Consider the following 24,487-nt stretch of genomic DNA (forward strand, 5'->3'; position numbering starts at 1 on the left):
ATGATTGTGGCTGTTCCCTCTAGGGATCGCCATGTAATTATGGAGTTGGGAAATACTGTAGGTTGAGTTGTTAATGTTCAAATTTAAACACCAGGTAATAGCAGTGAAATCTTAATCAGGAAACAGTCATCATTCAAATTTTAATTCCTTAAAAGTTTTGTTCAATTGATTGAATTAGCAATGTCAGGATATAAAAACAAAAAAGTCTCACAATAAAGCTATGTGGCTGAAGCATGGTGTCAGTAATACCATTTATGATTGATTATGCTTCATGTCTTAAGTGTTTGATGTTGAATTTTCCATTTTAGATGCTGTTGTCTTAATTTTATAACTCTGGTTTTACCAATCAACAAAGATTTTAAAATGTTACATAAAAGATGTGAGGGTAAATCCCATACGAGTCGAATAAAGACTCCTCAAACGCATTTTTTAAATATATGCCATCGCTTGTTGCTCTTAAAATTCATTTGACCTGTTTTTTGCTTCCATATTCATGATCACGCCCAAAATTCACCAGGTCTCATATACGAACCCTCTGTGTGTCCCTCCTAAGTTTTAGATACCGTTGTGTTGTGTTGTGTTTGTTGTCTTGGTCTGTTGCCTGAGTTGTTGATTGTAGCCACACGAGCCAAACGGAGGTCATTTTTTTGTCTTCAAAATGGCTTTCCTCTCATTTGTAGTTTGGTGCGTCTTGTGTTGTTTGCACCAACAGTGAACTTGTCTAACTTCACCTTGGAAGTGTTGACTGTTGGTCCTTTTTTATAATGATCACTACAATACACTTCGCTCTTAAAGATAAAGTGCTAACTGCATTGATGTTTTTTCTTCACAGTGGACTCTCCATCAGACTTAAGATTTAAGATTTTAAGTGAGAACTCAGTGGAAATGATGTGGAGGAGACCACGGTCGAGGATACAGGGTTACAGAATAGAAGTGACCTCAGACACAGGTTGGTGCTCATTAAACCTGCAGGTTCTGTCGTGCCATGCCTGTAACATTACAAGTGTCATAAAGATTTCACTCAACCTGACAGGACTCAGCACTTACCGCAATTATCTAAAGGTTTCTGCAGACACAAGTTTAGCTCCAGGAGCTTCTAATGATAAAAAAGGAAAAACATTATGAATGGAGAAATCTTATCATCGGTTGCCAGCGCTGAACTTTGCCAGCACTGACATTGCAAACTGCAATCTGTGTTACTTTAGCTCAGGCATACACATGTAAGACCTTTTATGTAATAGCTGAGATATTTATGCATAGATTTAAAAAGAAGAGCTATTATTTCAAATGATCCAAGACTTTACCCAAAATAACTCACCACTTTCAGAAAGACCATGTGCTGTTTCAACATCTTCACAAAGCACAGCCTTAGAGTATATATACTTGTACTATATTATACTAACTTACTGATAGAACAAACATTAGTTTGCATGCTGATAGTCACCAACTCATATTTCAGAATCATCATTCAGAACCCAGTAAAATGTCCTCAACTAAGACTTCTGTATTCTATATAATTTCAAAAATTGTTAGTAAAACTTACGTGAGTACAAGTTTCTTCTTATGCATGGAAAAAATAGCACTAACATCATACACTGAGTAATAGAACTAACTTTAGCTTATATATATTTAAATGTTGCCAGGAGTAAGTGACTTATTGTTGCTAACTAAAATTAACATCAACTTATATACAATCAAACACAGACATACTTTTAATAGCTGACAGAACTAACATCAGCAAAGTCAAATGTAGATAGTAAAAATATGTCATTTACATCTAACTAACATTCAAACACTCACAGGGGTATGCAATGTGCTGTTACTAACTAAAAGAATTAACGTCCACTCACATACGATCAAACACAGACACTAATTAACAGAACTATTAAATCATTGACAGGTAAGGGACGTACTGTTGCTAGTTAACAAAACTAGCATCAGTTTAAATACAAACATGTAAGTAAAAGTAAGTGAAACACTTTTTTTTAATTTAACAGAGCTAATGTTTAGTTATTTATTGGCAATTGCTATTCAAAAGCCATCTTAAGAAAGTGTACTAAGTGAGTAGCATATTACTTTCAATAACAGATCTTTTCTGACAAGAAACAGGTACTGAGATTATTAGCTTTTCAACATGAAGGCTTTACAAGGACTAAATTGATGAGGCTATGATGTGAATGTGACATATCATTGCTATTGCTGAACGAGCTAAGTAACAGAACTAATATTAGCTTTAATATGTATATTCATCAACAACAAGTTGTAACAGCTACATACTATTAGCTAGCTAACCAAACCCCAAAACTGTAGCTTGCACTTCCATATTGACTAAGAAATAAGGATAACAGTTACATACCTTGACTAACTGCCCATATAGCTAACTTTAACATTAGCCTTTCTATTCATGTCAATTAGCAAATAGATTAGCCAGTTATCTTTTTTTTTTTTTTTTTTGCTGAGATAGCAAAACAAGAGTCATTTTTATTAAAAAAAAAAGTCAACCTACAAAAAGGTCAACCTAGAAACGTTTCAAATGATGTTAAAAACAAATACTAAATAAATAAGCTAGGATGGGTAACTGATAAACACCAAGGTTGATATATTTTGTCAAGAAATAGGCCTAATATATAACAGTAAATATTTTTACGTTTCTGTTTTTTGTTAAATAAAAAAGTAACTGAAAATTAGTTTGTAAGTTTTACAGTTTCAGTTATTAGAGGCAAAGAAAGATTAGAGAAAGTTTTGACATTAAATATAATCTGTTAATATTGTTCATTTCTATTAGCTGAGGCTAAGATATTTTTTAACAAATAATTAGCATTCATCTTATGGAACATTCAGGGGAATTAAAGGGTTAAAATAATGTGTGTTTTATAGTAACAAAGAAAGTTGTTTTTTTATCAAATCGATTGTACTATTGTGTGTTTACATGGCTATTCCAGTCCCCGGGTCAGCAGTCGAAATCAGGTTTTTCTGAAGCCCTGTATTGACTCTTGGAGAAATCAAGTCATGTAATAGTTTCCTAATGACTTCCCTCTGACTTTGTGCATTCTTGTAGAAGAACCAACAAAAGAATTTACTCTGCCTGCATCTGCCACTAAGACCTCCATTTCAGACCTGACTCCAGATGTGGATTATGTCGTAACGATAACTGCATATTCTGGATCAGAGCAGAGTCTGCCCATCTCCGGCCAGATCACACGTGAGTCACCGTGTCGCTGCATTTGTGTGCTTGTGGAAATCAATGCCAGATGTCCCGTGAAAAGCTTAAAAAAAAGCTAAAAACTAACACCGAGTGTGGAAGATAACAGAGAGACACCTGCCAGGTGTTTCCCTTTCACCAGTATATGTTAATAACATTGCTCGGTTTCTACATTCGTTTCAGTATTTTGGTGTTTCAGTACAGCAGACTGTTCGTCATTCAAGGAAACAACCTCAAATGTATTTCTTTATTTAAATTGCTTTAATTTGACTTAAAAATAGGTTTGTATTTAATTCTTTATCCTGGAAACAGTAAATCACAAAGCAAGCTCACCACAAGGTCCATTTAGCATGACATTTGGAGTCAGTTAAGACAATTTTTAGTTTTGCCAAAGTTAAAAACTGTAGACTAAAAGTCTGACTTGACAGATTTAAGCAAATCTGCAGCACAGGGAGCCAGCCAGGACAGATTCCAGTTGTATACAGTTTCCATTCTGCTGGTGCCATGTGATATGGTCAGAAGTTCTAGAAAAAAATCCACCAAGCAATCGTGCTGGTGAGCCTTTTTTCTCAACTGCTGCTTTTACTGGTTATTAGTCTGAGAGTTACTTAGGAGAGACAGAAAATTGTCTTTGGCTTACTCATTGATACCATAAATTCGAAAGCAAAAACAAGACAATTGAAAACAGGCACGAGGAACAGCATGAACAACATGACTTCAAAGGTGAGTTTTTTTAATGCAGAAGGGAGGGGTTTTACTATTTACAGAATTTTTTGAATAGTTTACCACTACCTAATTACAGAAAAAAGACACAAGAGCAGCTCAAATTGTATTGTGCAAAAATAATGGCTACATTAAGTTGTGCAATGAGAATTTATAAGTAGGCATCGCTTCTTTTGACCCTTTTGCAATTCAAAAACAATTTGTTCTTCTGCACTTGGAAAACAGCAACCTGTAGCGTGTCTACCACAGATTTCCATCAACATTTTTCCTCTATATTACTTTACCATAATCAACAGTTCCAGCACCAAAAGATAAAATTTCATTATTCACTTTGGTCACTTGGCTGAAGACATTTTTGAAATATTACAGCCTGTTATTATTGAGGTAAAGGTCTTGGTGAGATTAAAAACCTATTTTCAAGAGTTACCTGGCCTAAAAGATAACTGATATAAGCATAAACACACAAATACAACTGTCAAACGCTACAGTCAGTGGACACAACGTCTACCAATATTATTTTCTCAGTTCTATAACACCGACTTAAATTCCCACATAGTAATCAGCTCAGATTTTTCCAGGAGATAGGGACAGCATAATTAAAGGTAGTTTTTGGAATCACCCTTACTAACATGTTACTAAATTGTTCACCACTAGGGGGCAGATACCAAAGGATAACAGCAGCACACATTTCAACACATTGCCCCTGTTGGTGAAAGATCTATGTACATTTTGCAGAATGTTATTTTTGAAAAAGTACCTTCAAATAATGTTTGTATTAACATACTGCACCATCTTATTGCACTAAGAGGTATTAGATATTTTTTAAGCCTGGCCCTAGTTCAGATTCATTTAACACCATATAAAGACTTTTTTTTTTTTTTTTTTACCATTTTTGATCATTAAAAAAAAGGAAGAAAGAATTTACAAAAAGTACCCTTTTTGCCTAATTCTGTTTCGGACCAAAAAATTGTAAAATACAATGAGGAATAAAGTCATACTGATTATGGTTTTTACTCATACATGAACAGCAGTTAGAGGAAACCACTCCAAGGAGAGGTTTGTAGCTAAAAATCAACCAATAGAAAAGACTGAAGACATTTAAAGATAACAACTTGTAAATAAAATGTAAAGCACTTTGGTGTTCAGAGGAAGAAAGGATTTCTTCGGATTGTCAAACCAGGGATAGGCCTAAACCATGTTTATGATGTTTACAAGCAAAAGTATGAAATGGGACACTGACCCAGATTTCAGGCTTTGACTGAGGTCTTCACTGACATCATGGCAGCAGTTTTTGGTGGGGACAACTGATGATCTGAGAAGCCCTCTGAGCTTGAGCTATGCTGGAAATCCTACACAAACTATGACATCAACCTGACAGTTTCTCCATTTGGGAGCTCATTTGGAAGTTTGTTGCATCACGAAAAAGGAAAAATTGCTCAAGAAACTCTCTGATGAGAGGATAAATCCTACGTAGGGAAATTTAAAACACAAGAGTTGGGCTGATTTCAGAGGTCTGCCTTCAGATGAAGAAAAACAGTGACAGAAAATGATTCATAACATGTCATCACTGTAAAGATATTGGGTTTCCTGAGGATAATTTCAGCACAATAGATGATATGAACTGACTTTTGTAATTACGCGATTGTTTCATTGTCTTACAGTTGAATCTAGTGGAAGCACAAGAGGAACTTCCAGGAAACCAGACTCTTCAGATTCAGCCAGTGAGTACTTTTGTTCACTTATTACACACCTTAGTTTGACCAGGGGTTTCACTTCCTACTCAGATAATGATGAGTCATAAATCCACTGCCATACCTCCTCGACTTTTTGTTCGTGGGTTTTCTTCTGGGCGGTGTTCATCAGTGTGAGCTTAGCAGTGAAGGAAGGCTCTACAAACACCCCATTGTATAGCAATAATCAAAATTAGGGCCCCACAAATCTCTGAAGGATTTGGTCATCGATTTGGTTCCCTGCCGAGCAGTTATGCCAATACGGGGGAAGCTGCACATGCTCAGTGCGGCGGGGGTCATAGGTGTGGTGGGAGGTTGCTGCTGTTGGAGCTGTGGGAGTGAGCTGAACCCAGCCCCGAAGTGCTGAGAGAAGTGGAAACCATTACAGATGCTGATTTACAAGAGCGCTGCTGCTGCCACTGCTGCCCTGGCCCCCGTTCTGCACACGATGACGAGGTTGTGCAGATTTTTCCTTCTCTTCATGAGGGGAAAGTCACGAGGAAACTCCCAGAAAGCAGGGCAGAGGAGAGACAATGAAGTCTGGTTCAACAAACAGTGTCTAAATTAACAAAAAATAATGACTTTAAAACATGCTGAGCTGAGAAAAGTGAATGCGAGTAAATCCAACATCTTAACACCCCCAAGTAAAATTTTAGTGGTTAAGGTCTGTTTAAAAGTTTAGGATTAGGCAACTAAAAGTATGCCACTTTATACTGTAAGCTGAAGGTTCTAATGTTAGAGAGAAGAACCCAAAAATCCGAAGAAACATCCACATTCAGGTCTACACAGTGGCAGGACTTGAACACCAGCACTGCTGAGCTGTTTGGCGTGATGATCTTTGATGTAGCCAGCAACTTCTGAAGCTTCATTGAGTCACTTGTTAGCAAATGCTTTTTCTGGCACATGTACAGGATTCAACTTCATGAGTGGGATATTTACTGACATCTTAGTTTAACCCTCAGGCCTTAATTTCAAGCATTAACCAAACAAATCCACTCAAATTGACTTTCAGACGAGAGAGCCAAAAGTGGAACAATGCAAATCATTATTTAATCTAAAATAACACTGAGTGGGTTTTTTTTTAGTCTCAACAAAGAATATAAACGTTATCGAGAAAGTACTGCCACTGAATAAACCTAAAGTCCAAGGCTATTACTCACATATGGGGGCAGAAAAATTACATTTTCTGTTTAATGTTCAGCGTTTTCTTCCTTTTCATTCTTGAACTTTTTTTGCAGGATGCTCTGCCAGCGTCATCGGCGATGTGGTGTTCTTGGTGGACGGCTCCTGGAGCGTGGGCAGGCCAAACTTCAAATACATACGCTCCTTCATCTCTGCGGCTGCCGGAGCCTTTCATATCGGCGAGGAAAAAACCCGGGTAGGCGTGGTCCAGTACAGTGATGACGCCAGGACTGAGTTCAACCTGAACGAACACCAGACCAGACCGGCGCTTCTGCGGGCCATCGGCTCAATGCCGTACAAAGGAGGCAACACGAACACAGGTGACCTGTTGATGCTGTTCAGTTCTTTGGGTTTTCTGTGGAGTTAAATTGACCTGGGACATTTTCAATCAGTAACACCCTTTTTAAGGGGGATGTTTATCTTTGGTAGCAAGAATAATCGTTTTTTAATACATGACTGTTAAAGACTGATTTGTTTTTGTGAGGTGAGTGCTCATTTCACGTGTGTCTCGCTTGGCTCACTTGACAAATATGCAGGCAAAACTCTGGGATGTAAGGGAATTAAAAACACATCCATTAAAGTACAGGGAAATAAAATTATAATCACATTACACACAGTTTAACTTGCTGAGAAAGCAATAAAGCAGCCTTGTCAGGGCCACTTGAGTCAAAACGGGATTGTTATTGCAAGTGAAGTCATTTAAATTTGGCGAGATCACTCTGATCTGGGACCTCCCCGCCCTTCCATGGGTGTACATGGAAAGAGAGCAGCAGCAGGACCCTCTGACAAAACAGAGCAGGCATTGATAATAAGAGAAATGACAATGATTAATTCAGATACAGCATGAAATGGAAGAGCTGGATTAGAGGTGGGCTGCAAAGTAGCTCACAGTAACTGTATGCAGAGTGAAGTAGTGCCTGAATAGTGCACGCAAGATGAAATGAGAAATGCCAGGAGTGCCACTGAATTTGAACCATTCCTGCTAAGACCATGCTCATTTTAAATCCTCAAATTTTGAAACAGACCACATATGAAATGTTCAGAAGACAGATCAAGAAAATTACAAGTAATATAAAATTTCGTCAAGAAAAGAGAAAGAAAAAATGGAGTTTATATCAAACTTGAAGGAGCGCATGATCAATGAAGGTACCTCAGAGAATTAAATGTCAAAAAGTTTGGTGGTGGATTTCTCATCATGATTATGTGCTGTGTTTCATCCTTCTGTGATATCTCTGATTTTGCTGCTCGGTTTATTGCTGAGTTTGAGTTTTGGTCTACAAAAAAATTTCCTGAATCAAATAGTTGTTTTTCTCCTCATCATTCTACAATTTAAATCTAAGAACACCCAATGAAGTAAAACTCTTCTCTCTCATTGGTCCAGGTGACGCTCTGGACTACGTTTTGAGAAATGTTTTCAGTGAGGCGTCCGGCGCCAGAAACAGTCTCCCCAAAGTGCTGGTGATCATCACAGATGGCAAATCTGAGGATCCAGTGGCGAGCTATGCCAAGCAGCTCCGGAGCACGGGGGTGGAGATCTTTGTCCTCGGTATGCAGCCAGAGCAATTTTATTGCACTCCACATTACATTTTCCATTCGTATTTAATGCTTTTAGCAGGGGTTTGTAACAAAAGCAACCTGTGGTGACGTAGTAATGGAACAAGGTTAAATTCCTACATCGTTAACCTACAAGCAAGTGATAGCAGGTTTTATGTGTGTTTATGCTCCAGTTTCGCTCAGACTTTCCACAAACTCAGACGAAGAAACACCACTGGGATGTTGCTATGGAGTTAAAGAGGCCTGGTGGTTCAGGACTTATAGCTCATCTTTTGCAGTCAGTGGAAACAGATCAATGATAGAAAACTGCTTAGCGAGACACTAATGGTTTTTAGTTTTTGTCAGAGGACCACTGTAAACTTCCTGCTACGTTCCCTAGAGACAATTTATCGGGCTAGCCATCATGTTTTTGGAGGTTATCCCAGCTTTAAAAGGATTCTTAAAGGTGGAGTTTGGTGGAGTTGTCTTAAGGCAAAGCTTACAGTGACATGGCTTCTTTTGGCAAATATGAGTTCTTAACTTTTGTGGGTCTAAGGTCACGTGTTTTATAGAAACACTGAATGGTGCAGGATATCAGTGCAATATCAGTGCCTCTAATCAAAAAGTTGTTGGGTTTAAACCCCAGCCCCAGCAAATAGGCACTTATGAAAGAACTTTAACCCATATCATAGTTGACCCTGTCTAAAAGCAATAAAAATATTTTTTTAGTAAGTACCTCTCTCAATAAGAAAGTTCACAGGATACCAGCTGTCTTAGTCAAACTTAAATCTATGCATGGATACAACTCTTCCAACAGTGTCAAAGTTTTACAGAGGAGTATAGCACCATAAACCCTTTTCATATTTACTGCCCATGTTGTCAGACTTTCCAACCAATGTGGAACAGAAAAGAGAGCATTTAATATGCAAACGTGGAAAGTAAATGCTCGCTTAACTTTGTTACAGATTGTTCATTTCATCCAGTATTTAGAGACCTGGAGCAAATACACCCGTTACCTCGTCAACCAATGCCAGTGAGTTTACAAGGATGGCTAAGAATTCAGTGGTGTCGCCTCAGCTTAGCTCAAAATGAGGAATCATCTCTAAATTTGGCCGGCATTGAAAACCACAACAATTTCCACATGTTCATGAAGAACCATCCACTCTGCTTTTACCACAGCTTTGAGTTTGTGGTTTGTCTTTTCCCCCTGTAGGTATCCAACAGGCAGATGAAGAGGAGATGAGGCTAATGGCCTCTACCCCTTACAGCAGTCACATCTACAGTGTGGCCACCTTCGACATGATAAAGAACGTGCAAAAACAGCTCATTACTCGGATGTGCGCTGGTGTAGAAGATCAGCTCAATGTGGTAGTCAGTGGAGACGAATGTGAGACATCTTTAAAACTACTACTTTCATGCCTAGTCTGAGTTGTTAAAAAACATTCTCTTGCCATTTGTACCTTTGTTTTTACCCTTTAATATGGTTGAAACTGTAGTTTGATGTAGATTGCAGTATACACTCTTATTTTTTGTATCTTATTTTTTATTTAATTTTTCCAAATATATGACATTATAATTGTGATCCCATCTCTGATTTTTGCAGTTGTTGAGCCAGCCTACAATCTCCAGGTCCAGGAGGTAATCTCAAAGTCCATGCGGTTGATGTGGGACCCCTCTATTGGAGATGTTTCCGGATACAAGATTCAGCTGATCCCCATGATGGCTGGCAGCATGCGTCAGGAACTGTATGTGGGCGCAGGCCAGACCTCGGTGGTAGTCCGAGGTCTCTCGGCAGATACAGAGTACCAAATCGTTCTGTTTGCCTTGAAGGGATTGACACCCAGCGAGCCCATCACGGCCATGCAGAAGACTCTGCCAGTTAGAGTTTCACTGGGTGAGTACCAAACAATGAAAGTAAAAGTTTATAGAGAGACTTCTCTTTGACTACCGGCATAGATTAATGAATAAAATGTCTGTAAGTGTATCAGTGGTTTAATTGGCAGGCTCTGGCAAACTGTACTGACTCAACGCTCTGCTGTAAATAATGCAAAGAAACCTGGAAACATTGTATCAGCTCACATGTCAGACTAAACAAATTGCAGGTGACAATCAAAAAGTTTTGGGAACAGGTCCATAAAAAAGCTTACTAAATTTAAACCAGTGATGTCTAAGTCATCACTTCTAGCTCTAGTCCTGAAGACTAATTTTATATCTTAAAAACAAAAAAAAGTGATTCTTGGAATAAATGTTCATAAATTTCAATGCTTGTTAGTTAGAATACTTCCTTATTTTTCTCCAATGATTGACTTTGGAAAGCAATTAAAAAAACCCAAATTCTGATAGCACAGGGATAGAGTTAGAGCTAGTATTATGCCTGATTAGACCTCAGGGGGCCTCAGTGTGACTTGCAGCCACACTGGAAACTGTGCACTGCTGCCTATTTGACTAGAAAAACCAGCCAAATTCTAATCAATTATAGTTTTCACTTGACTATGAGCGCTCTTGTAACATGTTGTTCAAATGTTGTATTATCTTTAGAGGACTAGCACATGCTATTAAGACTTTCTCAACACCACCATTCTTTAGCTCAATATCAACTTTATACAAGAATAAACACCTTTATTGTAAAGAATTTAACAGTCAACTTTGTACTTTTTTTTCTGTCTATCCAGAATGTTCCCTTGGTGTGGATGTGCAGGCTGATGTTGTCCTTCTGGTTGATGGATCCTATAGCATTGGTCTGGCAAATTTTGCCAAAGTAAAAGCATTCCTAGAGGTGTTGGTCAATACTTTTGACATTGGGCCTGACAAAGTTCAGATCAGCTTGGTCCAGTACAGCAGGGATCCTCACCCTGAGTTCTACCTGAACACTCACCACGATCTAAATGCCGTGGTCAAGGCTGTGCGAAATTTCCCATACCGTGGCGGCTCCACCAACACCGGCAGGGCCATGACTTATGTCAAGGAGAAGATATTCCAGGCTGCCAGAGGAGCGCGTGCCAATGTTCCTCGTGTCACCATCCTCATCACTGATGGAAAGTCATCCGATGCCTTCCAAGAGCCGGCCACCAGGCTGAGAAATGCTGATGTGGAGATTTTTGCTGTGGGTGTTAAGGATGCTGTGCGAAGTGAGCTTGAGGCCATTGCTAATCCACCTGCAGAGACCCATGTGTACACTGTAGAAGACTTTGATGCCTTCCAGAGGATTTCCAAAGAACTCATTCAGTCCATCTGCCTCCGGATTGAACAGGAACTCCGCAACATCCTCCAGAGACGTAAGTAATGTGGTTATAATCCTCTATGCAGATGACATTGTGCTATGCTGGGCTTTGTTTGACCAATGTGCTTGTGTTTTGTGTTTAGGGTTATAGAGTTCCATAAGATTTCATTTTTTCTTTTGATGGATACATATATTATTTTTAATTCAGGCTTTATTTGGACTGTGTTATTTATGTAAAAAAAAAGAAAGCAATGCTCATTTTAATCTAATTCAGGTTGCTTTATGTAGTTGTGTACATCCTAGCTTTAACTGTAATGCTGGATGTTAATCAGTTTTACACACTGAATCCCTATCAAACATGAACATGGTTGAAACAACAAACAACAACAAAACACCACAGAAGTCTTTGTAATTTAATTAATTTGGCAACTGATGACTTTTTAAGTAATGTGAACTTTTGTCCTCTTTTATCTGCATGATAAACTTGCAGATTAGAATAAATTCAGAAAGTTAATTGGAATGGGAAACAGTCAGAAATTGGAGGTTTGTCATTCTTACTCTTCTTTTGATTGAGGATATCTGCTTTATTTCATTTTTTATAATCTATAATAATTGATAGTATAAAACAGTGACTGGACACAAATTTTTTTCAATAGAAAGTCTGAAAAGGACATCTAGGCAATGTCCAAGACGTACATCGTGAAGTCAGGGAACTTACTTTTGTTTGCATAAGTTTTCTTTTTTCAATTACAGCCAGAAATCAAGAGCATATTAACGTTATTCAGCATCATAATTATAGGATTTCTTTTAATGCCAAGCTGTAGTATACCCTATGAACTGTATACCAATACTCCAGCATCAACATTATAATTCTGTGAAAACTAAGTTTGAAGGTTTTAACCATTCGCTGTTGATCTCGGTCTTGAAATTACCAGTCTGCAACAAATGTACTGCTTTATGATTGATTTCAGTGCATTTTTACCTCTTTGGCTTCTCAGTTACACTGGAGGATTCAGTTCTCAGGATTCATGAGTTGAACACCTTCATTCAGATCAGATCAGCCCCTGTCACATTTGAGTACAGTGCAAAAGCTAAAACGCTCAGTGCAAAATATACAAAAATATATTTTTTAAAAACCCCGAAAACTTTTTTCACACAAGTTTTATACTGTTTTAGATGAATTCTGAATTCTGATTTCCTTTGCAGACAATGGTATTTTTTATGTTGATGGATAGAAACAGATCTTTATCCGTTTATTCCGTTTTACATTTGCTAAATTACATTCAGAGGACTTTATGAATAAACATTGCTTATTGTGTTCACATAGATTAGTGTTCACACAATAATGAAATAGAAGTACAACCTCAAAAACTATAAACAAGTCCAGCATCCTGTTGGTCTCTATTTTGGGGTTAATTTCAGAGATTTATCTTGCTTTCTCACTTTATTTGTTTTAAACAAGTTCAACACATGTTGTTAGTTTTTCAAGGTTTTCCACACCAAACAACAGCTTCCTCCTCCTAACCACCAAACAACTGAAGCTGCTTACATTTATTTGCATACAGTGCTAGAAACAATGCCAATGCTTTTGATCAACCCATGGGTTTAGTACAATAATTAGAAATCTTTTCTTTAAAATTTCAGCTCAAGTTCTAAATCTACCAGTTAACTAATGTTATTGTTACACGTGCAGTCAAGAAATCAACATTTTAACAATTAACCACAGCAGCAGTCAGTTGCAACTTTACCCCCCTGTGAGGTCGATGAGAGTACATAACTGTACCATCAGCCATCCACATGGACATGATTACTTTCATGTCCCTTTTCTGAGCATGTCTTTATTAGCTAAAACCATTTTTTTTGCCTCAATGTGTAAAACACATGCCCACCTTTTGATCTTTCAAGGACAGGGAGAGTTTCTGCATGTGTAAATGGGTCAAATTGTCCTTTGCAGAGATGTATTTGCATTTGTTTAAACTGAGCCAGAGCAGCAGATGACTCAGTGTGTTACCACACAAAGTCTATGCAAGCTGTCAGGTGTGTTGTCTGTCACATAAACAAACCTTTGAAGTGCAGTTCTTTGCACTGAAGTCATCACCCACCCCAAAACGTCTGGTAGTCGGGTTTAAACACCAAAGATGTTAAATCACAAATGCTGTTTCATCCTCTTAGAAAAGGGCAATAATAATCGCTCAGTGTTTGCCAAAACGAGCTTCCACGTCTGGCAGTATTAAATGTGACTCACACCAGCTTTGATTGCCAATTATATAATCCTTATATAATAATGACTTTATGTCAACAAAGAGAATGTGCAGGAGCCCAACTTAAAGAGCTCTGGTAGCGGGTCTCGGCCCTCCCAATCCTGAATGATGGCACTGCCTTGTAGGTCAGCTTTCTCTTCTACTTTTGTCTATTTCGGATGATGGTTTATGCATATGGATAACAGCCTTAGACAGGAAGAAAAAAAGAGAGCTTCCAGAGAATACGAATTGTAGAACTGCTTTAGTTTTTCCACTAGAAAGACTGAGCTGATTGATGATGCAAATCTGAGCCTGTTGGCCAGCTGCTTGAAGTAATGTGTTCATTGTGTCTGAAAAATCAATACCAGGGAGATAAGTTGCAAACTTCAATGAATAAATTAGTCAGGGTTGCTTGTGGTGGGTCTAATCTCAAATGACCTAGTGGGAAAACAAAGTCTCAGGCAGCTCACCGAGTGTGGACTTTGAAATCTGCAACAACAGGACTCCTAAGGGACCCTTTTCACGACAGGGGACACTCATAGGTAATCACATCTGGGGCTGATTTAGCAGATGCAGCATGTGACTATGAATCACCTTTAACTAACAGCCAGATTTGGAGAAAGATGCTGTTTTCCCACTATATCAAAGATGTCAGACACATATTTTGTCAGCCCAGTTTAATGTCAGAGCCAGACAAGGAATGTATTTCTTCTGATGATGCATTTTGAAAACAGATGTCAAACCACCTGTAAATATCTCAGTTGTTCCACATTTAGTCAGTCAGTTTAGTTTTTGGAATTAAACACCAAATTGCATTTTAACTTCTGATAAAGCACAAATCATGATAAAAAAAAGTTATCAAGATTTAAAAATGCTATAAAGAATTTCCACAGAGATGGATACCATACAAACAGTTGTGTATGATGATTTGAATACTTTACATTTTCATTCTAATAACCTAAGATAACACCTTTACCCTGACTTTGATGTAACATTTTACTCTTTCTAGTAAAATGAAATGATCATCATTTCAGAACTGCTCAGCAATCCTGCAAACTTACCAAAATGTAATCTAATGCAATGCTGGCATTACTTAATATGGTTATTTTGGAAAGACTTTACATAAAATATTGGCTTACCTTCCAGGTCTGAAAACCTTAAACTTGCATTCTTCTCAATTACCAGCAGGGAGCAGCTCCTCTGGTTAAAGAAAGAAGTCAGATTATATAGAAGTTTAAGAAAATCCACCTCCCAGTGCGAGGATAGCCTCAGAATTGGGGTGATGTTACCAGCCTTAACCTCAAATGTTAAGGTTGAGGTTAAGGCTGGTAATGCGTGATTACAGTTTATTGATGATTTTACCATTCTCGTCTGAGTTTACACATAAAATAATTTTCTTTCAGAGAATAATCATCTATTTTCTCAGAGCAATGTGCTGTATTGTTTTATTTTAATTATTTAACCATTTTCTTCTTCTCCTTAATTCGTAATGAAGACACTCTTTATGCCAAAAAAGGAACTAGCTGCTGAACCCTGTTAAGTTAAAAAAAAAATCTTCCTCCTCCAGAACTGATCTCGCCAAAGGACCTGACCTTCTCAGAGATCGGCTCCAGAAGCTTTAGGACCTCATGGAAGACGGACGCCACCAATGTTGAGTCCTACCTGGTTCAGTTCAGGCCGGCAGATGACCCCGACGGGCATTTTGTGTCCATGTCTGTGCCCGGAGACTCCCTCACTGCCTTCCTGCCCTACCTCAACCCTTACACTCGCTACGAAGTCAACATCTACGCCCACTACGAGAAAGGGGAAAGCTTGCCTGTGACTGGCTATCAGACCACGCTAGAAGGTATTTATACTGTCATAAACAATTTATTTATGCTTTTCTTTTTCCACACTGCTAAGATATTTTGTTAATCAACATAAAGGTGTAGTACAGATATAAACCTGTTTTTAATACCAAGACCAAACTTGTGATAGAACAAATTAAGTGATTAAGTGTAATATTGAACTGGAAGGTGTATTGATTGATTCACAACGTTGGTTGCTGCAGGTTACCGCAGAACAATAGGCTCAGGTTTTGGACAGTGGCAGCATGAATGAGTAAAGATATGCAGTTAAAGCTGAGGGTGTCTGATTCACTTGTGTCACAGAACAAGGCCCAGTTAGCAACCTCAGAGTATCTGAAGAGACAACAGACAGCTTCAGAGTGTCATGGCTAGCAGCTCCCGGACCAGTCATTCGCTACCGACTCAACTATGAACCGGTTGACGATGAGAGCCGGAGGATGGAGACGACCACCACTGGCAGGGAGATAACCACCGTGCTCCACGAGCTTCGGCCTCAAACCACCTACCGCGTCACCGTCACTCCCGAATATCCGTCCGGCCCCGGAACGCCGCTACAGACTGTGGGCACTACCAAAGAAGGCAAGTGTGGTTATCGACATATGCAACAAAAACATAAAAAAGCATAAACTATCGTTAATAAAAAGTTAATGGACAATAACCTTTTTAATATCAGTTGTACACTTTTAGACTCTGCTGCATCAAAGGAAGAGTAGTTTGTAGCGGGTTTAAAAGCTGGGCACCAAAGAAAAAAGATCATTAGCCCCATTTAATATTGGGTGTATGTACCCACAGACTGCAGAGGTAAATTAGCTAAATCTGGCATATGGCATCTTTTTCACTATGGGATGAACGTCATTGTATGTGCTTCCTAGTTAAAAACCAAATGAAAACAAATATGAACACAAGAAGAACCAACAAATACTAAAAACTCTGTGGTAGCATTAAACTTCCTGTCTGCCTGAGCCAAAGCATCTTGGGAACTGTAGTGCCAAGGCTAAAGCTGAACAGGAAACGGTTCAGTTAGCTGAGCCTGATGCTGTGCCATAGATCTCCATGTAACAGTGTGAAAATTGAAAAAACAAACAAACAAAAAATAAAAAAGGCTTCACAGGGTTAACTATTAATGGGCAACAGATGTTCTTATAAATAAGAGCTACATGAGTGAAGCTTCAGTTGAAGGAAATCTTTGTTGTTTTCGGGACAAACTGAGCCCAGAAGTTCAAGTAGTTGGCTCAGTGGCTCATTGAGTCACCGGTTCTGATCCCTGGCAGGTGCCTACAGACATGGGGTGATCATTTACTTGGTGCTAGGGGACTTTAAAAACTATGAAAATCTAATTGCACCTTTAAATCACAAAGGATTTGGGGATGATTAAAACTTAATGGGTCCAAGCTGTCGTTCCGGCTTAAAGAATGGGAATAAATCAGACTTTATTCTGATAGAATGAAGTGTCTCTTTAAAGTCATTGCGGTGCCCGGGAGTGTGGGAGTGTGCACATTTTTTGACCCCTGCGAGCTCTGCGAAGTTAGCGCAGCCTGCCTCCTGTTGAACTCCTCGTCAGATCTGTGCAGCCTTACAGGGAAAGGAATGAAAAACAGACATAAACTCAGAGATAGAAATGGACCATGGTGCACTCAGAGGCGATAAACAACAAAGACAGGAAGCAAACTGAAGATGTTTTTCTGAAGTTTTGTAGATTCGAGCACAGGCGGATTTACTGCTTTTAGAGTGGAATGATGAGCCTTCCAAAGATGCTTAGGATTAAGATTATAATCTTTTATCCAAAACTGAAGACAGAGGCTGGAAATAAACAAATCATACTCCTTGGTGCCATGGAAACAGCTTTTCTTAGCGTTTACCTTTCACCTCCTGTTCCTTTCAGCTCCTTCACATAGTGCAGCTGCGTGTCGTCTGAGTCGACTTTATTTTTGTTAGTTTTTTTGGAATTTGACAGTTTATAAAATGGGACAGGATTAATCCCAGCTTGCACCTCTTTGACATGAAACGCCCAGCTGGCCCTCAGATGGATTTATTCTCCCCCTCATTTGGCTTGTTCCCATTAGAACATGACTTTACCTCAAAACTATAAATCGATGCAGAGCCTTGAGGTTTTGCATACATTCTTCCTTTTTTGTTAGCAGTTTGTCCCACCTCCCATAGCACACAGTTACATAGGAGTCAGTTAACTCTTTGTCCCAGTTTTCCTGACTGATATCAGGGGGACAGTTTTTGCTTAAAAATACATCTACAGTAAGAAAAATGCACACGCAGGAAGCTCTGCCTATGACTCACGGTTTATTTTAACAGTTATTTTTCAAAGGGGAAATTTTGAATCATACTTCACTTCTAGAGTCTCTTTGACTAATTGACATGCTGGTAGCTGCCCAGTAAAAACAATTTTCTTCTGCGCTGCTCCAGTGGAGCAACTGGAGTTCGTGTCTTAGTCAAGTAGTCCTCCGGCTCAGAGAGTTTCCCATCCAGTTTTTTTCTTCTCCAGTCACATGATGCATGATTAATGGGCCACAACACATGCACCTTTTTGTCTGCTTGTTTGTCTCTTTCATCTGTTTCCATGAGAAAAGCTGTTTTTCTTTGTTTTTCAGATAAAAAGCCCCCTCAAACACAGAGCGTAGACACTTTATTTTTGAATTAAACCACACAGGTAGCAACGAGAAGTCAGGCGGTAAAGAAGTCTATGGGAAAATGTTCTCTGTTGATTTATGACCTCAGTAAATACTTTCCTTGTGAGTATATAGTCTCAATTACTAGTTTCAAGTCTCATTTAATAAAACACCATGTTCGTTTAGTAAATTATGGTCTCCATTAGAGTCAAAAAGGACTATAAAGCTGTGTGTGCTTTAGGGTTGGTCTGTCTGTAATTGACAGGTCTCTACCCCCAGATTTACCCCTCGTTTATTACACATAGTTTAAAAACACCAACACAGTGGCAGCAAAAATCCTCAGAGAGATTTCACCAGCCAATGGGGGACATCATGGTGCATGGAGGTAGAGTAACCATTAGAGATGAAAAATTGAGCATGTTCTATGTAATTAAAGCAATTGCCAGTGTGAGTGATGGATACCATGTGATAGGGTAAACACATTGATGGGTTAGCGGTGTAACTGGAGCCTGAATTGTTGGGGTATATAATGGCAGCATAAACTATCAGATGTGAGACACAAAGAGCAGTCTGTGGTGTATCATCAGCATTGTATTGCTTCTGCTGGTGGTTAGACTTGTGCAGGCAGCCATCAAGGTAAAAAAAAAAAACCCCATCAACTAAAACAGGCTAAAAAGCTCAGTAGACTTGATGCTAATTTCATGACTTATCATTTTACACAGACTTGGATCGTACATATCTGAAGCATTGATTATTTTAAGTTCCTTTGGCTAAAAAGCAAAACTTAATCTCTGTATGAAAAGTGACTTTCGGTGGTAAAACATCAGACTCACCTGACAAAATATCCAATTTTCAGCTTAATTAGCATTTATTAATGCACATTTGTATTCCAGCTTATCTTCATTCTGGTCTGTATAGCTAACGTAGAGTCTTTAAAATAAACTGCATGGCTGTTTAAAGGTGCACACGATTTCTGTGTCAGCTTTTGCACACAGCCGCGATGTGCCGATCCCCTGAGATTAACCGATAATGTTTTTTTTATTACCGCCCAACAGCCACTGTTAATATTTGAGGTTTTCCGTAATTGCTGTGACTAAATGCTGGAAGAGAACCAGATCATAACAAGGACTCTTAAAACAAACATTTAATGGAAGTCTGTGTTTAACATGAGGCTCTTTTGCTCCAAAATATTGTAAATGATCTGATTTTCAATACCCGGCGAGGCTTGGAGGTCAGAATTATTGTTACTGGAGAGAAATAATAAACACTCAGAGCATGAGAGAGGGGAGAGGAGGAAGCCTTCCAGTTTTCATAGAGGGTTATTGTTAGTATTAAAAATTGCTTCTTTTACCTCTTGGGTATTATTTTTGTGACTTTACCCATAATTTCTGATATCACTTAGGTTAATTGTTAAGAATATGGTAAGTCAAAACAACCTTAAATCTTAATATAGGTAATGTTTTTGGCATTATTTGACAAAAAAAGTCATAATAAGCTTTCAGCATTGCATCACATTGGAGCGAAAGCGGGAGGTAAACCTCTGTACCTCCTCTGGAGTCAGATTTTAGTCTTTAGGGAATCTAGCCAGTGAAGGGAGAGTTTAGCTAATCACATGTATTTTATTTAGATTAGATCAGGTGGTTGCTCTGTTGTGTTATGAATACCACTAATGTTGGGTGAATTTGAGCATAGCATTAGTTCTGGAGTGTCATTAAGTAGAGCTGATCTCATTTAAAGCTCATTTCAGTTGTTTTGGCTGATGACTTATGAGACGCTTCAGTTCGATAAACCTGATATATCAGGGTGCACTATTTAAGCTGCTTAAGCTGCCGCTGCTGCAAGCTTCTTTGCAACCCAGAAGTGCTAAATAACGTGCTTCATATTTTTCATGTGTGCTCTGACCTTTGAGAGGGTCCTGCTTTCCATGTTTGAACTATAATATTCAGCTTTGAATCTTACGTGAAACCATACTATCAGAACAGCCTGCTTGTTTGAAGCACATGGATATGCCTGACTTAATTGGAGATTATGTATCGGAATTTAAGGAGCAGGACCACGCCTCAAAACATGCTCCTTCCGGTTCTCATCTATATAGGTTCCCTCAGTTCTGCAAGCTGCCAGGCCCGTGACCCGTTGCCGTTCCCTTCGAGGCCTTCCCCAAACTGCAGCTCAGTTCATGTCCAAGCATTCACCTTTACCTACTAAAACTCTCTCAAACCTAAAATGAGGACGTGGGCCCTAGTGAATCTGGTTTTAAGGGCATATGAGGTGTTCAAACCAAATGCAAAGTATAGATTTTACAAGCTACAGTGGCAGACAAGTCTATTTAAAGATGTGAACAGAGGAAATTTGAAAATATTTTGTCAAAAATCTGGTCTTAGGCTGTATTGCAAAAGACTATAAGACTGTGGAGTGATTAAATAGCATTTTATTATCACCATCATCATCATATAAAAAGGTTCTGCAAAAATGTGAATAGACTCAACACTGTGCTGGGCGACACGTATTTATTTATTTATTTTTATAAACTGCATCACTCTGTGTTGTGAAAACAGAATCACCAGCTGAAATTATTCCGCTAGCTTCTCCTGACGCTCCTGACACTTTTTCTTTTTTCCACTTTATGGAATATTTTTGTACTTTAACATTAGTTATGAAACCTGCCTGCACGCAGGTCTGCTTACACATTCTCAGTTTTTGCATGTTTGTGCATGTTTGTCGGCACATATACATTGGGGTTGCATGCAGATGGTCCTCTCAGAGACCTGCAAGCATGGTCATAATTTACGGACGAGTTTTACATCAGGCATACTCCTGTAGAGGCTTAACGCCATAGAAGTGAGCTACATCCTGGTGAACCACAGGTTTAAACACACAGTGTTTAACTGCAATGACCTCACTTTGATTACAGCTTGAAACATTTTTCCTAGAGGCAAAAATTCCCTCAATTCATACTCTGTGTGAGCCATTTAGTCAAGTTAGTTTATTAATATAGCAAATTTACACACATCAGCAAGCACCTGACATATCTTTCAAACCAATATAATAAATTTAAAACAGATAAAATACTTTGCAGGCACCGTGCACTGAAATTCAAATCCAATTTTTTTTATTAAGTCATTAAAAATGTTAGCATAAAACTTCTTCTTAAATTTTCTAAGCCTCTGATTGGCTGTCTCTGGCAAACAGAAGATTTTTTAAAGAATATGGGAGGAGCTTCTGTGCTTCTTTATGACATCATACAGAGTCAAGAGTAGAAAAAATCAGAGTAATTTGAGTTGTTTTAAACCTGATTTTTGGCTCATGGGTATCACTTGTTCATACACTGACATTATATTTCCAAACCTTGGGCATTTTTAACGTGAACGCCTACCTGTGGAGCAGAACATAAGACTGAACATTAGGAAAAGCTGAACATGTCCACTTTAAGCCATGTTTGGACTCTTGGAGTGGAGTAGCTGCTCTCCAAAGCACTTACAGTAACACAGCAGTGGACAGAGCAGCAGACAGCCAGAGTGAGAGGTGGAGATGAGGAGCAGCAAGACCGGACAGGAATGTAAGCCAGCTGAGAGCAAGGCTGGAAGGTTAGGAGGAGCAGGGGAGACTGACTCATGCCTGTCTCTCTGTCTGTCTTCACCATTTCTCTCCCATTCTGTCTAGCTCCACTCGTCTGTCTCTCTCCTTCTCAACCTTGCGTGTTATTCTCGCGCTGTTGCTCTCTCCCTTTCTTTCTCTGCACCTTGTGAGGGCTTGCCTGGAATTTAATAGTGTTGTCCAAAGGCTCCAGATGCCTCCCCAGTTGCTGTGCCATGCCTTTTTTCCGAAGCTTCAGGTTGTTGGGTGCATACTGGCACAGTGTGATGTAGAGTCCAAACATTCCCTATGATATCTTTTCCTAAACATATTTCCTAGACCATGATGGAAAAAGTCATGAGGTCAAGTTAAGATGTAAATTGTAAGGGAGAGTTCAGCGCTCACAGAGTCCAACTGAGATTTTTAATAATGTGATACAGCGCTGCTTGATTCAGAAATAATGATTACATTTATTTTGAACTCACAGCTATTTAACAAGATAAGCTGAACTTTAAATCATCCTGACAAAGATCGTATTATTTCACTCAGTTAGGAACACAGCCAAGGTCTTGGTCTGCTGGACTATGAGGTAAAAACATTTCTTCTTTCTAAGCGATGCATGACTTTGGTTATTTTCTTTGTATAGAATGTATATCAGCACAAATCCTCTATTTATTTGTTCTTATTTCAGTACTTCCAATACAACCTTAGACTCCATTTAAAAGCTATGTACTTATCCACTTGAGCTATAAATTAGAAAAAAATCATCAAAATGTGTGCATCACTCAACCATTTTTAGCCCGTTTGCCATCAGTAAAACAGGTCAGGTGCTAATTGTGCATAAAAAGGAAGATTGTGTCTCTTTGAGGATGTAGAGCTGTGCGCACTAACTGTTAAGACATTAGTGTAAGTTCACTGTGTGGCCAGCATCTCTGCCTCTTTGTTACCACGTTTCCTTATTTTAGGCCTCAGTCACACAGGCCTAGTTACCCCCTGTGCCACCTGCAGCTGGAGGTTATATTCCCTTCCTGGTTTAGCGAGTGGTTATTGGAATATCCTCCCTGTGATTGCGTTGTTCAGTTCCAGTCATCTGTAATTCAGGTGGGAGATGTTGACTTATCTACAAACATATATATGTCCCCTGCAGGGGGTGATTACCAGGTGGTCACCGACATATCTCTAGGCTTGGGTGACTGGTGCTTCAGCGGTCGATTTCACCACAACCAGGGCATAAACACTGTTACCTAGTGAGCTAATAAAAACAACTTTTTCCAACTGGTACAAGTGATATTTGCTCATATCTGCTGCCAGTGCTCAGCACTCCTTTAGCTGTTTATGGTGCTCAAAGCTCACAGCTGACTTCTCTCATGTTATTGGGCCTGAAGCTGAGGTTGTGTTTTTCATGTGTGAAAGCTTAAAGACACAGAGTGAACTTTAGTTTGTTCAGAAAACTGTCAGTAACTGTAGCGGTAATGCTCCAGACTCTCCCGGTTGTAGCCCACATTAGCAGCTGGCAGGAGGGCGATCATTACCTTTGCGTCCTGTGCACATGTAGGCTTAATGTTCTCAGATCAGCAGTGAGCCTTTACCCACATTAAAGCCACGTTAAAATTATAACTGTACAGTTAGAGCCCATGTTAGATTTCATCAGGACCTTGTTTTCTGCACTGGAGATTTACGTTTATGGATGCTAAAATGGAAAACTCGTCTCCAAGCCAGATTCAGCACAATGTTTTCTGTGATCCATCAAACCAAACTACTGCCTACTGTGTGAATGCTGAACAGAGGCTTTGTTTTCATTGTTTCGAACTTGTTCAAACACTCACACAGCAGATCTCGGGATAAAGTCTAAAGACGTTTGCGTAAGTGTGGCCCATCTCGCTCAGCTGTGTGACATAAGCCTGTCCACAGCTGATATTTAAAAGGAGCTGCAGCTGCTTTCTGCTTCACTCCTGCATTTGGAAGAACTCCAGCACGCTGACATTGACCAGGACTTCCTGATTGTGGAACTGGGGGAGTGTGATGCTGCTGTGGGATGGAAAACGTTTTTTAATATGAAGCGAACATGTCGCTTTTTGTCAGATTGATGACTGTGCATATCCAGAGTTATATAATTCAATTTGAATGGTTTCCACAGAGCACTGAAAAAAAAGCTCCAAACTAGTAAAAACAAATGTCAGTAAAAGCTGCAAGAATGGGGATGATGAGGTGTATTTAAAGAGATTTTCCAGACAGTTTTTGTTTTCTGCTTTTATGTTAATGACTTTTAAGGATGATCTTTTATATTTTCACAACTTGGACTTCCATAAACCTCTAAATTTCAGCCTCATAAGATCTAAAAATACATATATAGAGGTTTAATTCTCGTAATAAGTTCTTTTCTTTGGCAGTTGCATCAGCTTGGGACACTAAATGTGTCGTAACCTGTGAAAATGACCTCAGCTTTCAGCAGGGGACTTGTTTCTTTGCAGCTTTTGCGCCTCAGGTGAGATTAAGTTCTGGTCTAGTCTACCAGCGTGTTCTTTGTTCAGTGAGTTTGGCTGACAATTGCTATATAAGAGGGAACAAACATCTTTAGCTAAAGAAATTGAGGTGATAAAGTTTAAAAAGGGGGGG

General features: G+C 39.0%; 1 protein-coding gene across 1 annotated transcript in view; it reads left to right on the forward strand.

Annotated features, from left to right (window-relative positions):
• col12a1b (collagen, type XII, alpha 1b) overlaps positions 1 to 24,487 on the forward strand; it is a 148,033-nt gene that overhangs the window by 4,012 nt on the left and 119,534 nt on the right. The window contains exons 3-12 of the mRNA XM_013910747.1: positions 833 to 949; positions 3,059 to 3,202; positions 5,587 to 5,646; positions 6,894 to 7,157; positions 8,219 to 8,383; positions 9,584 to 9,757; positions 9,974 to 10,264; positions 11,043 to 11,645; positions 15,398 to 15,676; positions 15,981 to 16,256. Coding sequence (XP_013766201.1) covers positions 833 to 949; positions 3,059 to 3,202; positions 5,587 to 5,646; positions 6,894 to 7,157; positions 8,219 to 8,383; positions 9,584 to 9,757; positions 9,974 to 10,264; positions 11,043 to 11,645; positions 15,398 to 15,676; positions 15,981 to 16,256 — 2,373 coding nt within the window. The remainder of the gene's footprint in view (positions 1 to 832; positions 950 to 3,058; positions 3,203 to 5,586; positions 5,647 to 6,893; positions 7,158 to 8,218; positions 8,384 to 9,583; positions 9,758 to 9,973; positions 10,265 to 11,042; positions 11,646 to 15,397; positions 15,677 to 15,980; positions 16,257 to 24,487) is intronic.

The sequence above is a fragment of the Pundamilia nyererei genome, unplaced genomic scaffold (assembly GCF_000239375.1).
Source record: "Pundamilia nyererei isolate P.nyererei 1_Seehausen unplaced genomic scaffold, PunNye1.0 scaffold00048, whole genome shotgun sequence".
NCBI lineage: Eukaryota > Metazoa > Chordata > Actinopteri > Cichliformes > Cichlidae > Pundamilia > Pundamilia nyererei.